At 44.7% G+C, this 15,102-nt stretch overlaps 1 protein-coding gene across 5 annotated transcripts in view; it reads left to right on the top strand.

Moving 5' to 3' along the window:
- Nucleotides 1–14,135, top strand: part of tns2a (tensin 2a) — a 61,989-nt gene extending 47,854 nt beyond the window's left edge. For 4 of the 5 annotated variants that reach the window (XM_005454066.4, XM_005454068.4, XM_005454069.2 and 1 more), the window contains 16 exons: nucleotides 275–335; nucleotides 695–770; nucleotides 1,096–1,225; nucleotides 3,226–3,291; nucleotides 3,550–3,666; nucleotides 3,777–5,348; nucleotides 5,572–5,737; nucleotides 6,933–8,065; nucleotides 8,152–8,283; nucleotides 8,390–8,485; nucleotides 8,580–8,657; nucleotides 8,768–8,845; nucleotides 10,456–10,624; nucleotides 10,709–10,777; nucleotides 11,080–11,109; nucleotides 11,421–14,135. In XM_005454066.4, coding sequence (XP_005454123.1) covers nucleotides 275–335; nucleotides 695–770; nucleotides 1,096–1,225; nucleotides 3,226–3,291; nucleotides 3,550–3,666; nucleotides 3,777–5,348; nucleotides 5,572–5,737; nucleotides 6,933–8,065; nucleotides 8,152–8,283; nucleotides 8,390–8,485; nucleotides 8,580–8,657; nucleotides 8,768–8,845; nucleotides 10,456–10,624; nucleotides 10,709–10,777; nucleotides 11,080–11,109; nucleotides 11,421–11,559 — 4,112 coding nt within the window. In that variant the 3' untranslated portion in view covers nucleotides 11,560–14,135. The remainder of the gene's footprint in view (nucleotides 1–274; nucleotides 336–694; nucleotides 771–1,095; nucleotides 1,226–3,225; nucleotides 3,292–3,549; nucleotides 3,667–3,776; nucleotides 5,349–5,571; nucleotides 5,738–6,932; nucleotides 8,066–8,151; nucleotides 8,284–8,389; nucleotides 8,486–8,579; nucleotides 8,658–8,767; nucleotides 8,846–10,455; nucleotides 10,625–10,708; nucleotides 10,778–11,079; nucleotides 11,110–11,420) is intronic. The other variant, XM_005454067.4, reaches the window with a different exon arrangement.
- The last annotated feature ends 967 nt before the right edge of the window (nucleotides 14,136–15,102 follow it).

A 15,102-nucleotide genomic window follows, 5' to 3' on the forward strand; every position in this document is an offset into this window, starting at 1 on the left:
GTAAACAGACTTGAGGTATCTAATCTCCTGTCTGATTATCTCCAGTCCGTCCTCACTCTGCTTCCCGACGCAGATAAAATGCACATGCAGCGCAGTGTTTTTCTTGGCTAGGTGCTGGGACAGTGTTATTGAATGCAGATGACATGCACGGTCACATACAGCCTCTACCCACACACGTTAATCTGATGATCGAGTCCACGTGGAGTCAGCGCATTCCTGTCTTTGTGCTGATAGTGCCTGCCATGTCTAAAATCTCTCTCTCTCCTCTTTCCAGGTTACTACCCCTTCTTGAAAATCTACCAGTCCATGCAGTTGGTCTACACTTCAGGCATATAGTGAGTCTATCTTTCTGTCGGGAGGCCAGCTGATAGCCCAGATAAGCTGAATGTATTTGTTGGCTCTGCAGTGTTTTCTTTCATGCGCTGAAGTTTCAGCATCATTGCAGAGTAATTAAAGAGACGGGAGTAAAGGGATGCGTTTCTTCTCCTTTAGTCCACCTCCCATCATGTTTTCATTTTTACCTCAAGGCTTTTTCCAGGTTTAAAAGTGTTGAGAGAAACATTGGTCACAGATTGTGGTAGTATAAAACAAGTGTAAACAATCGATCTTTCACACTCCTTACACCCCCATGTACACCCCCATGCTTTCCGTGGATACGTAACAGGCTCGTTTGTGTACCCTTTATTGTCCACAGTGACCTTCAAGGCACTGGAGGCAGAAGACTGTGTGTGACCATTGAACCAGCACTGCTGCTAAAGGGTGACATCATGGTGAGTCATATGGGAAGGAAATGACAACCAGAAGCCCCCAGATATGGGTGGGGGTGGAATTATGACTAAATGACTTAATTTATGCTCAACAAACATGAAACAATTGTGGTAAAATCTCTAAAATATACATTTTGGTCTGGAAAAGTTTCTTTTCCCCTTTGTTAACACCGAGTCATAATTTGTTTTGTGCACTCAGCCATTTCCAAAGTTGTAGGTGTCACTCATGTGGAACACAAATCCCTTTATTCACTGCGCCAAGCTGTCATTATCCCACATGCACTTTATTCTGCGGCTCTTTTTCCTCACTCTCTGCTGCCCTCTGCAGGTCAAGTGCTACCACAGGCGAGCTCAAAGTGCTGACAGAGACACCGTGTTCAGACTGCAGTTCCACACCTGCACCATCCACGGATCCCAGCTGTGGTTTGGCAAAGGGGAGCTGGACGAAGCGTGTACTGGTGCGTAACTCTGGACCACACTGGGAAATTCGTTGGCGGTGTTAATTTAATGATTATTAATGATTAGCATTTAAATACAGTACTCTGATTACAGTTCTAAGAAGGTTACCATAACAACTCAAAGGAACCTGCTTCAAAGCCCTGATTTTGACAGCTACATGTAGTATGTGCAGTTCAATAAAAATACATGCATTCTAAAATTTAAGCTTATTAAAGCAAAATGACAATTCAGGAATTTTCATTTTAGAAAAAAGAAAATAAAAGATTTTGTTTATCTGGACTATGCAGCCTATTCTGCCACAAAACTAGCTGCACATTAAAATGAAGCTTACTTTTCTTCGCTTTGAGGTTGTGCTCAAAGAAAGATGTTTTGCTGTAGCTGCATGCCTGTTTTTCAGTTCAGTGACTTTACAGTCCACATTCTTAAAATTTAGGTGGCATATTTTAAAAGTATTGATTCAAGAATGAAGACATTAAATAGAAATCGTGACAAATGGATCCACAGATTTCTGTACAGTCAGTTTTGCTTGGCTTCACTTGACTGAATTTGATCAGGATCACATTTCTTTGGCGTTCTGTGTTTGGTAACTTGTAAGCTTGCAGGTGCCCGTGCACACTGTGTAGAGCACTGCCTGATGGGCCAAAGTTTGAGAAGCTGAACTGATAAGTAGAAAATTTGCAGGTATTATATTATATTGATAATAGCAAAAGAGCCAATAATATGCAGTGTCAGCTGAGAGCCCAAAAATCACTGTTATCCAATATGTACATTCTGCCTTTTCCCTTGCACACAGACATTTCTGTGCATGTTGATGATGTTATGTAATAATAATGATGTATACTTTATTGATCCCCATGGGAGCAGTGTGTGGGGACGGTACCTTGCTCAGAGGTACCTCAGGGTAGCCGTTCAGGGGATTCGAACCCCCGACCTTCTGATCATGGGGCAACTGCTTTACCTACTGAGCTATCCCTATGTACTAGGGAGCTATGTACTGTAGATAATGAGATATTCAAAGATTTCACAGTTTTATGTTGAGAGACATTATTCTAAAAAAGTCCCATAGTTTGTAGACAGTGTTTTCCAGATTAAACCACTGCCAGCTTTACTTTTGAGAAACTCTGCCTCTCTAAGCTCTTGTTATACCCACTCATGTTACTGTCATGTTGCCAGTTGACCTAATTAGTTGCTAAGAGGTGTGTTTTATGCTCCATATGAGTGTATGAGATTTCCCAACTTTTTGGAATTACCGTTGTATAAAAATAATCTCACTTTAAACATTCAAGAACAAATGATAATCCTCCCTAAATGCCCGATTTTGCTTCTCTGGATACTTTGAAATTGTCACTCTGGCACGACTTGTTAGTGGTGGTTGGATAATCACTACTTACAACTAACTGACATAATAGCAGCTCTTTGAATTGGCATTGTGGGAATATATTCACAGCGGTTTGGCTTCTTAATGTCATGGTTAAATAAATCCCACAATAGTAGTAGCTTAATCCCCATTGAGGACATAATAGCAGCTCGCTGGAGGAGAGGGTAGTGAGCGTGAGCTGTACTGTAGAGAGATTGAATGATATCTAATAAGTGCTTATCTGCTGCTTAAGTCCATAATGAATATGCTCATTACTTCATTTCCTCTTCGTTTTTTTTTTTTTTTCTGAAATGACAGAATATGTGTGGAAGCATGTTCTTAAAGCTCTGTGGCAGTCGATCCGTTACACTGAGTGCGCATAAACACATGACTGTGGGTAAATACAACTCCAAACACATCTGTGAAACGTATTAGTGTATTTGATATCCTGAAGCAGCAGTTTGTTTCCTTCATATATACTCTACATGTCTCAAAAGCACCATTATGCTTTCATGAATCTGGATCTCATATGGAGATTACACTGATATTTGTAGACTGTGGGTATGGGTAGGTATATTTCTTAAGCTAGAAACAAAAATATTTATCCTGATCGCGGGGAATATCCTTTTTCCTTCTCCCCAGATGAGCGTTTCCCATCTGATGCCACAGTGGAGTTTGTCTTCTCCTCCGGACCAGAGCGGATCAAAGGTTAGTTCACAGTTTCTTCTGGGAGGAAGGAATGCACGCCGATCTGTCAGATAATAATAAATAATCAAGCCTCCCACAGTCCAAAGACACGTGGGGTTAAGTTAACTGGTGATTCTAAATTGCCCGTAGGTGTGAATGCGAGTATGAATAGTTTTTTGTTTGTTAGCCCTATGCTGGGATAGGCTCCTACTAAAAGGAAAAAAATGTTTTGATTATAATTTAAGGAGCAGAGCTACATGGTAATATATGTCTTCTCAGGCCGTGAATATCACAAGAATGACCCGGCTGTCACAGTGGACTACAACACCGCTGACCCCGTGGTTCGCTGGGATTCCTATGAGAATTTTAACCAGCGATACCAGGACAGCCTGGAAGGTAAACGATGTCTTCATAGTCATCATGGTGGAGCGGTAGAAGCCTTTAACAGCAGCACTCATGGTGGTAGCCATTATTAAAAACTAAGTTTATCTATCTTTGCGTCGTAGATATTGCCCACACCAGAGGTCCTCTGGATGGTAGCCTCTACGCTCAGATAAAGAAGCGGCGAGGTCCAGGCTCTGGTTCCCTCACCTCAACCAACGGCAGCATCGCAGGGGGAGTAGTTGCAGAAGACAGGCCCGATCACCGCATCACCCAAGGCTCTGACTCCGGCCTTTCAGCACATTCCCTCCATTTGAACCAGTCTTCTATCCATCCAGACCATCAGGAGGAGTCCAATCGTCCACCGCCGCCCACCAGACAGGAAAGGGAGGAGCTCGAACGTCTTCTCGGAGGCATCGAGGGAAGCCGAGATGGAGAGCGAGAGACCGCCATTTTGGATGATGGAGATTCTATTCAGTCGGAGAGAACGGGGACACTGAGGCTCAGTCGGTCATGTTCCTGCCGGGATGGTTACCGGTCACAGCGCTGTGCAGAGCCAGGATGCGACCGCACCCTTCTCATGCCTAATGGTTACTGCCTCGATCGGGCTCCAGGGACCAACGGTCACCACGGGGCTCCTCCTTCGGCTAGCCCCAACCCCGCTGGTCCACCATCACACATGGATCTGTGCCAACACTATAGCCCCCACTCCCACCAGTCCCTCCCACCTCCAGATCTGGTGTGGGACCGTCAGAGTGGCTCGCCGCACTACCTGCACCGCTCCTGCTCAGAGGCTCCGTCATCGCGTCATATCTGTCCTTACCCATCAGCAGATCTTACCCCTCACGCTCACAACCACCCCCATCACCACCCTATGTCTGCCCCAGGCCGCCTTTGCTATCGGGAAGATGAGTACACACCCTATCACCACCCTCCTCCACCTCACAGCCACCACCATCCCCACCCGCACCAGAAACCAGCCACCAGCCCTACTTACCATGACATCATGCTAATGGATGGTCTGCCGCCCCCTGGCTGTCCTTGCAGAGACTGCAGCATGAGGAGAGAGGACTCGGCTGCCTATCACACCCTCAGGATGGAGCGTGGCGACAGCTTCCATTGGGACAGAGAAGCGGAGCTTCATCAGAGAGAGGTGGGGCTTAGGAGAACCAGGGAGGAGTTACCCAGGGGGTCAGAGGTCCACTGGGAAAGGGACCCAGGGCTGAGACGAGGCAGAGAACTGTCCCTTCACTGGGAGCGAGACAGGGAGGCGGAGCTGCAGTGGGAGAGGGACAGAGAGGCTGAATATTGGCACAGGAGAGCCACCGTAGCCTCCTATGGCCCACAGGGCCAAGATCTTCTAGCCTTTACCTTTGACCCCTTGCCATCAGGTCACCCAGCTTATCCAGAGGCATCGAGGTCCCACGCTCATTCCCACCTGGACATGAAGTACAGCAGCAGCAGCAGTGGTTACCAGACACCACGTCAGGTGTGCCCCTGCTCACCTTACCAACCCTCACCGTCTGAGAGCAGGGGCTACGCATCAGGCTACCAGTCCGAGTCCACGTCCCCGCTGCCTCCTGCTTCCGCTGTGATGGGCCACTGCGGCCATAGCAGCGGACCAGCAGAGCATAACCACAACCACCATCATCACCATCCAGACTCACAGCAGTCATACAGCTCTGACTCACACACTGGTGAGTCACATTGAAACAAAAACACTCAATAATGTGGGAATAATGAGGAACAGCATGCACTGAAAATTTGGTTTTAACTTGATACATGCCTTAAGCACAGACTGGGTTTTTACAGGGAACTTGCATAAGAATCAGCTGGGAACATATTAACTGTGTAACAGCTGATGCTGTTTACTGAGGTAATTTTTAGTAAAAATGCTTCATTGTTTCCGTCCTCTGTCAGATGGCCTCCGTAGTTCTGGTGAAAGCGTGGGCTGGAGGGATCACATTACCCATGGTTCTTTTAAAAGGGTGCACAGAAACGGCCATGCCGCGTGTTCCACACCATCCGACATGTCTGGATCGCCCACTCCTGTTCACACCAGCAGTCCTCTATGCACACAGGAAAGGTATTCCACTCTTACCCAACCTTGGTTGTGTCGGATGGGCCGTTTCCATAGTGGAAATAAACATGTAACTATGACAGGGAATCATAAATAATGTTAATCTAATTAGAACACCATAGTCAAAAGCTTATTTCTATTTATTGGAATTTATATTTGGTGGCATGGCTCATGGGGAAAGTATGATGAAAACACAGCACAGAACAGAGCGGTCAGACGCCATGAAGAAGCGGGGGTGCCAGCTAACATGCAGCTTGTTTTGGGCTCACTCGCTAATATCCTGGAGTCTTTACTGTAAAATCTCAAATGCGCTGAGATGAACTGTTATTGTACAGTTTAAAACTGGATGTATCAGTTTAATTCTGATCAGAGCACAAGCCAAACCAATAGGTAGGAGTCTGATTATACAGCCCCAGTTCCCAAACAGTCTGGAATGAATGCTAGGATTTGCAGTCTCATACACTCAAATTTTATTCACAATAAGACGCATCAAATGTTTAAAAATAAAAATGTACAATTTTAAGAAAACTATTAGTAACATGTTTACTGCTGTGTAGCACTCCCTGTTCTTTTAACAACAGTCTACACAGCATTAGTGCTGCTTTCACATCTAGAAAGGTGCTATCACTTTAAAGGCATATACAGATTTTAGAGCAGCTTATCCTCTTATTTAGATCAAATCTTTTTCAGGTAAGGCCTTCGATATTTCAGCAAGACAGTGCTAAACCACATGGTACCACTTTGGGTCAGCTTCTGTTGTTTAAATGTGCTAAAGGGTCAAGATAACTGTAAACGTGACGGGCAACACAAAAAGGTTCAGATAGTTCTCACAGTGCATGTTTGAGGTTTACTTTGTCATGTTCCAAAAAGAAAAAACACATTTCAGCGTCCTACATACTGAACTGGATAGAAACAAAGTAATCACCCAGACGCGCTAGTATCAATTTATTACCAATACCAGTGTATTGATCTGCCCATCTCTAATTTACAGACTGTTGTTAAAAGAAAAGGGGATAGTCTTCTGTTTAAGCATTTCACACAGGGTACCCATTTTGGGGGCGTTGGGTTTGTATTTGTTGCTGATTAATTTACACATATAGTATAACCTTCAGGCGTTTTTAATATATGAGAGTTCACTCTGATATTACAGTGAAGAAATTGCTAGTCTTTAATAATAATAATACTCACGTGTCAATTTTAGCCCCAGTCCAGGAAGGAGAGAGTATGACATTCGAACCACAGACATCATCAATGACTACGAGGCCCCCCAGCCTCACGAGGGCCACTGTCGCACTAACGTCATCCAGGAATCACCGGAAAGGCAAAGAAGCAGCACAGAGCGCCTGGAGCCACACACCAAAGAAGCACAGTCACACACAGCCTCACCAAAACAAACAGAATCCACCAATCAGAGCCCTCCACCAACAAACCTGCCCCCAGCTGCTCCTCAACAGCAGCACTGTAGCTCAGATATGTCCTCAGCTCATGATTCTGTGACACCAACCACCACAAACCAAGCACACTGCCAGACACCTTCTTCCCCTGTCCATACTTCACCTATATCAGATGCACACCCTCATCCCACTGGCCCGCTGCAGACCTTTACTCCTGCAGGAGCTGGTGGTCCACCATCTGCCATGTCACAGCCTCAGAGCCACACCCAAGTTACCAGCTCTGTGGGAGCATCTGTAGCACAGGTTAATGGATCCTCTCCAACCAGGGAATCTCACGCAGAGGTTCCTAAACACACCAGCACCACCAACCCAACATCTTCTCCTGCACCGTCATCCCCACAGCCTGGGCCCAGCAGCATGGACGGCTCCCCTGTGTCTGATGCACCAGTTCCCGGATTCGCTACCTTGGGTAGAAGGTTGATGCTGAGTGGGTCTGACCCCCACCACCACCTAAACCACACGCAACAACACGGACCCCCGCATCACAACTACCAAGCCAGCACGGAGCACAGTGCAGCTGTAGACACAAACAAGAGGCCCTGCTACTCTCCTCACACCCCACAACCTCACCCAGCCTCCTATTCCAGCTACACCACAATCTCCATCCCTCTTCCTCACCCCCAACCCCCCTTGCCAGAGAAGCGCCATTTGCCTGGACATTCGGGTTCACCCAGTGATGGGGTGAAACCAGCTCACGTGCCTGCCTCCACTGCTGCGCAGCATCAGCACCACGTCACGTTTTCTCCCACGGTGGGGGAAATTGCACCCCCTGCTGGCCAAAATGACCAAGTAGAGGCAGAAGCTGCGAACAGGGTCAGTGTGAAGTTTGTCCAGGATAGTTCCAAGTTTTGGTATAAGCCCAGCATCTCTAGAGAGCAAGGTAAGTTCTTTAGTTCTTATTTGTTTCTTTTTCTTCAAAAGCCTACAGAAGTAAAATTCCTAACTTATCACCGTGCTTGGGTACAGCAATCGCAGCTCTGAAGGAAAGGGAGCCCGGCACTTTCCTAATCAGGGACAGTAACTCGTTCCAGGGAGCCTATGGGCTGGCTCTGAAGGTGGTTACACCTCCTCCCAATGTCAGCAACCACAGCAACAAAGGTGAAAAATGATTGCCTCCATCACATAGATGTCTCATTTTGACAGATTTGTCCCTCTGCTCTGTGTTTTTGCTCTTTTATAACTTTTTATGAATCTGCTTTTACAGTGAGCGACCCTCTGGAGCAGCTGGTGAGACATTTTCTCATTGAAACTAGTCCTCGAGGAGTGAAGATTAAAGGCTGTCAGAACGAGCCCTACTTTGGTACGTTTCATTCCATCCATTTCCAGTTAGAAATGGGCATTACTGTGCACCTTGCTGTCTCAGATCTATTAATGATTTCCTCTGTTTTCCACAGGGAGTCTGTCTGCACTCGTCTACCAGCACTCCATCACACCCATCTCTTTGCCCTGCGCTCTTAAAATCCCTGAAAAGGGTAAGGGAATATTTGAAGGCCACACAGGCCTTCAAATAAATAAATCACGTGTTTCACAGTATTGTGTAATCTTATCAGATGTAGTTCATAGTTTATCTGCATGTTGTCAGATCTCATAGGAGAGGTGCAGGAGGTTCAACCAGTCAGTAACATCAGCACAGCTGCTGACCTGCTGAAGCAGGGAGCGGGTGAGTTCTCTCTTTCTCTATTCCTGAAACACACTGTGTCATGTGTTCATGTATGAACAGTAAAGTGCAAAGGGAGACTCTTAAAGTTTACATCTTATTTTTTAGATTACAAAATCAGTACTAAATTGGTACTTTTTTTCTTTCCTATAATGTCACATTTTTTTAGTTTTCAGTTTCTAAAACCTTTGCACAGGTTAAATGATGGGAAACTGATGCAATACTGGACATAAAGCCTGGCTGAGAAATTATGTAACATGCAAGGAATAGATGCACCAAAGAGAATGCAAGCACTTCTGTCTGGTTTTAAAAAAAAGAAGAAGCCAAAGAGGAAGTGCCAAACAGTCGACCAGTAACTAACGCCTGTCAAAAAAAATTTGACTTGATCATTGTTCCTCTATAAGAATGCTCTACATGCTGCCGAATCATCATATTACTCAAACTGTTCACAAACTATTCAAACCCACAGAAACTACTTCTCATCTGACCTCCATGACACAGTTTTTTCAGCTGAATTCTTCTGGGACCCACCGTAGAATCTCAACTCCAGCCCTGCTTAGTTAATAACAACCTCTGAGCCGTTTCACTCAGGTGTTCTTCCCAGACTGAGTACTGAAACAGCTTTTAAACGACCTCCTCATATCTGATGCTGGCCTTCTCGCCATCCTCCTTTACCTTGGAGGTGGTTTGGACACCGTATCGTGTCGTCTTCTGTTAGAATGACTGGCTAACATTGGATTTAGTGACGTAAGTGACTGTAAACCCTTCAGTGGTTTACAGCTTGTTCAAGGCTAGACTGTTTACTCTCCATCAGCCACACAGGGATCAGTGCTGGGACCCCTGCTATTTATAATTTAACTCATCCTCTCAGAAATATCTTACATCATTTTGGTATACAGTTTCATTTTCATGCAGATGACACACACCTGTATTATTCTACAAAACCCCAAATTGTCTTCCCCCTACTATCCTCACCTCCTGCCTACAGGGCATCACCAGTAGGATGATGGTTCAAATTCAGTGGCAATTAAAGTGATGTTATCCACCCATTTTCATCCAACATTGGGTCCCCATTCCTCAATGGATCCAAAAGAAGATTTTGCTTCTCATTTTCAGATGTCTCAGTGACTTGGCACTGCCATATCTTTCAGACCTCCTTCATCCTTACACTCCTGCTCAGCTTCAGTTGCTCTTCTCAGATGCTCGCTTCAGATTTAACACCACGGGTGTCAGAGCCTTTAACTGTGCTGCACCTCATCTTTGGAACTGATTCACAAAAAACCTTCATTATTCTTTCATTAGCATAGTGGCTATAATCTTCTTTTTTATGTTTTACAATCATATTATTCCTGGATTTAATTCTTTTCTTCTTCTTTTTTTAATTGCTGTTGCTTGAATGGACACTTGAGTGTGCTTCCAAAAGTCTGCCATGTTAAAATGCCCGACTTTAATCCAGAAACGAGCATGTTTGCAGGCGAGGTGGCTGCCAAGCTAAGGGACGGGTTTCAAAATGCATGTCCACAAACCACTGATGTCACGATGTCTTCTCTACGTCCATTGTTTGTATACAGTCTGTGGTCAACATGCTGACCTCTCTGTCCTTCTTCCCTCAGCCTGTAACGTCCTCTATCTGAACTCTGTGGAAACAGAGTCCCTGACGGGCCCCCAGGCCATTGCCAAGGCAACAGATGCCACACTGGGTCGTAGCCCGCGTCCTGCTGCCACAGTCGTCCAGTTCAAAGTGACATCACAGGGTATCACGCTGACCGACAACCAGCGCAGGTAAGAGATTCCCCCGTGGATTCTTATTTTTAGAAAACTATTTACATTATTTTGGTATTTCTTTACACGTCTGTCTTCTTCTAGAGTTTTCTTCAGGAGACATTACCCAGTGAACAGTGTGACCTTCAGCAGCATCGATCCAAAGGACAGGAGGTGGGAAACTCAGAAGAAAAAGACATGTTTGGGTCTTGTAGCCTTAGTTAGAACCGTCGCTAATGAACAGACAGCAGGAACTCGCTGCATCATGATCATTCATTGCATTCGTTGCCTTGAGTCCTCGCGTGAGTCTGTACCCGTGTGGGGCTAATGAATGTGCGTGAGCGTCCAAGAGAGACGCGAGCATGCCGACTGCAGCAGAGGCTGCGGATGCATCAGCTTGTTTGGCAGCTCTGCCTGTGTGAATGTGCACGCCTGAGTCTTCTGTCTCTCTCTCTTTGTCTGTCTCTTGGATTTAGGTGGACTAACTCAGACAACACAACTGTTAAGTAAGTGCTCTGTTTGTGTTTTAAAGGCTGACAGAAAGTATAGACGCGTGTATGCTGCTGCATGGCATCAAACTGCGTGTGCATCTTGGCAAAATTATCCTGCAAACTTTTGATGATTTAATTAGGAAATTATAAGAAGTCCCACATGATCACGCCATATGTTACACTAATTGTTTCATGGTAGTTTTACGCAGTAGGCTGTCACAGACTGGACAAACTCAAGAGTTCTTGTGTGATTGCCTTTGCTTCTCCTTTTGTTGTCTCTTCCTTTTTTCACATCCTCTCTTTTTTCTCCACCCTTCCCATCTCAGAGTGTTTGGTTTTGTAGCCAAGAAGCCCGGCAGCACGGCAGAGAACGTCTGCCACTTATTCGCTGAGTTGGACCCCGACCAGCCTGCTTCTGCCATCGTCAACTTTATCAACAAGGTCATGCTGTCTCAGCGCCGATAGAGGGAGACAAAGAGAGGAAAACACTCTGAAAAAGAGGCACAGGCAACATATACAGTCGCCCTGCCAAGGCCGTTACTGTTCATTTATGACTCTGTGCCTTTGCTTTTTGATGAGGAATGTTGTTGAGTGTTTGAAGCCAACTTAAAATCCGTGTGAGATTCCTTCTGGTTGTTTATTTGTTTCTTTTACAAGCCATGATGTACAGTGTTACAACTCCAAGTTTGAGGAGGCTTCAGAGGAAATGGCTTTCCAACAAAGCAAACAAGCATCTACCAAGGGCTGCTATCATGAAGCAAGCTAACTTTAGGTTTGCACTATCACAAAGTCGGCTCACTTTTAACTGTCTTAGGTTTTTTGGTAGCTACAAGTGGCCTATTTGACCAACACAGAAGCAGGTGAAACAGGGCTTCAGAGTCCAAAGTCACTGGGTCACATTTGTCTTTTGTATCCCATCTACGAACCTTGAGGCGTGAGGACTAGTGTTGTGAAGCCTCATTTAGACAATACTTGGACAAGAGGACAGAGGCTTAATACATCTCAGTCATAAGACTGAGCCCAGAAAAGTATACCCTGCTTTACCACCTGTTTCACTCTAAATAGTACCGTAATTTACAAAATGAAAATGATTGCAGGAGAGCTGAAATTACCAACTGATATCACAAACCTGTAAGGGAATTTCAATTCAGTTTCATTTATATAGCACCAAATCACAACAGCAGTCACCTCAAGGCGCGTTATATGGTAAAGAGCCTACAATAGTTCAGAGGAAACCCAACAATCAAACCGCCCCTGTGAGCCAGCACTTGGCAACAGTGGGAAGGAAAAAACTCACTTTTAACAGGAAGAAACCTGCGGCAGTACCAGGGAGAGCCATCTGCTGGGACCAGTTGGGGGTGATAGGACAAAAGACACTCTGTTGAACGTTTACTGAGCTCTTGAATCAGGGCAGAGGAAGGGTCGGTTTCTCTAAGAGTTGTACATTTGAATCTGACTGGCCATGAGAGAGAAAACAAGTTTAAAGTCCATCTGGATTGTCCAAGTCTTCTTTTTTTAATACAATCCATGGTACCTCGGTTTCATTAAGGAGCATTAATACATTGTCAAGGCTTTCATAACAGCATCTTATTCCATTGTACTAATCAAATTATTTGTTTTATGTTAGGGGAGGTCTCAGTGTTTCCTTTATGTTGCCATGAAGTCCTCCATGGTTGAATATCATCTAAAGACTTTTTGTTTGCCATTTAGCCTTGAAATTTGCAGACATACACATGGATACAAACCATTTTATAACTGGCTTGTAACTGGCCTCTCCTTTCCTGCTCTATGATGAATAGACGGGAAACCAGATTTAGCTGAGCTAGCTGATAATGAGCTTCATGACTGTGGGTATCCAGGCTCACTGAACCCTGTCAGAATGTCTTTGTTGGTCCAGGCCCGTTTTAATAGTTAAGCAGAGCTTTTATGACCTCAGTCCTGCCAGTTTCCAGTAAACCAGTGACAGCGCTGAAGTGCTGCAAACGGCTTTGTGGTAGCAGTTACAAAGACGATGCATGCTTGCACCAGTATAGGCTGTAAAAGCCTTAAGGAAGGTCACCATTCAAATATAATGATTTCCTTTAAAAATGACTGGTGTTCATATTTTGTACTGAAACAAAACCATGTATTTTTTTTTCTTTGTTACACCATGACCAAAGCCCTGATGATGTAATTTACTCTCTGTATCTTTGAGATGTTCGGGTGTTCACATGTATGTACAGCACATTTACAGTCACGCCTGCCTTCAGTAGCTCGTTTATCAGTGTAACACTTTTAATCAGAAATCGACAATCGTGGGTTTTTGTTTTTCGTTGATTTGTTTTCCACTCATACACTTCTAGTAAAGCAGACAGAGGAATAACTAACGAAAGGAAAAAGGAATGTGAGGTTTTTTACCTTTTAACAAGTGTATGCGTTAGGGAGAGGCGTGTGTGTGTGTTGAGGGTGTTCAGGTAAATATGCAGGCAGGTATTGTTACGTCCACTTTTAAAGACTTGTATGTGAAAAGGGGAAAAAGCTAGTTGTGGGAGGACGTATAGGATATAAGCACACCATTGCCGTGAAATGCTTGCTGGGTTTTTTAGTTTTGGGGGGGTTTTTTGTCCCCCACCCCGCCATCTGCTTCGTGTCATGACCAAAGGCAGTATAAAAGTTATTCACACAAATATATAACAAAGAGAAGACACACACACATAAGAAAGTGACCTAAAGAAAGATGTACTTAACCAAAGATGAAGCACTCTTGTATTAATAAGCTTTTTATCAGTTATATTTTTGTACTTATTGCTTCTTTTATTTTTACTATGCATTTATTTAGTGTGTTGCCTTGTTTGGTAGAGGAAAAAAAACACTACTTGTATTACAGCGATAATATATTGTGGTCTGTTGATCTATTATGTAGTAATATATTTTCACATGCAGCTATAGGACAGTGTATAAGATATAAAAAGGAAACATGTTTGTCTGGAAAGGTTATTACGCTCTTTTTATATGGAAGAAGATGAAGAATAGAATTAAACTGAAGTGATGTGGTACCTGAACTCTGCTCGTGTCACTTGTTATTTCAGTCATGACTGCTGTACTCAAGATTATTTGCATCAGCAGGTTTAATATGATGTTGGCCCAACCTTTCCAGGATTCCAGGGGCCCAATCAACAGGCAGAGCTTAGATCTGGCTTCAACACTTCTGGGAAGGCTTTCCACAACATTTAGGAGTGTTTATAGGAATTTCTGACCATTCTTCCAGAAGTGCATTTGTGAGGTCAGACACTGTTGATGTGGTTTGCAGTCTCCACTCTAATTCATCCCAAAGGGGTTCACTCAGGTTGAGGTCAGGACTCTGTGCAGGCCAGTCACGTTCTTCCACACCAACTCACTCATCCGTGTTTTTTTTTTGGTGCTTACTGCGCTGCACTAGTGTGCAGTCATGTTGGAACAGGAAGGGGACTCCCCACAATTCCCATATAACATTGTCCAAAATGTCTTGGTGTCCTGAACCAATAAGAGTTCCTTTCACTGGAACTAATGGGCTCAAGCCCAGCTCCTAAAAAACCTCCCCACACCACCAAGCTTTACACCTGGTACGATGCAGACAGACAAGTACTGTTCCCCTGGCTACCAAACCCAGACTCGTCCATCAGATTGCCAGACAGAGAAGTGTGAGTCATCACTTCAGAGAACAGGTCTCCACTGTTCTAGAGTCCAGTGGCGGAGTGCTTTAAACCACTGCATCTGACGCTTTGCCTTGCTGCTTGGCCATGGAAACCCATTCCATGAAGCTCTCTGTACACTGTTCCTGAGCTATTCTGAAGGCCACATGAAGTGTGGAGGTCTGTAGTGATTGAGTCTGCAGGAAGCTGGTGGCCTCTGCACATTATGTGTCTCAGCATCCGCTGACCCTGCTGTCATTTTACGTGGCCTACCACTTTGTGCCTGAGGTGCTGTTATTCCCAGTTGCCTCCACTTTAATATAATACCACTAACAGCTGACTGTAGAATATTTTGTAG

The sequence above is a fragment of the Oreochromis niloticus genome, linkage group LG20, assembly GCF_001858045.2.
Source record: "Oreochromis niloticus isolate F11D_XX linkage group LG20, O_niloticus_UMD_NMBU, whole genome shotgun sequence".
NCBI classification, from domain to species: Eukaryota; Metazoa; Chordata; class Actinopteri; order Cichliformes; family Cichlidae; genus Oreochromis; species Oreochromis niloticus.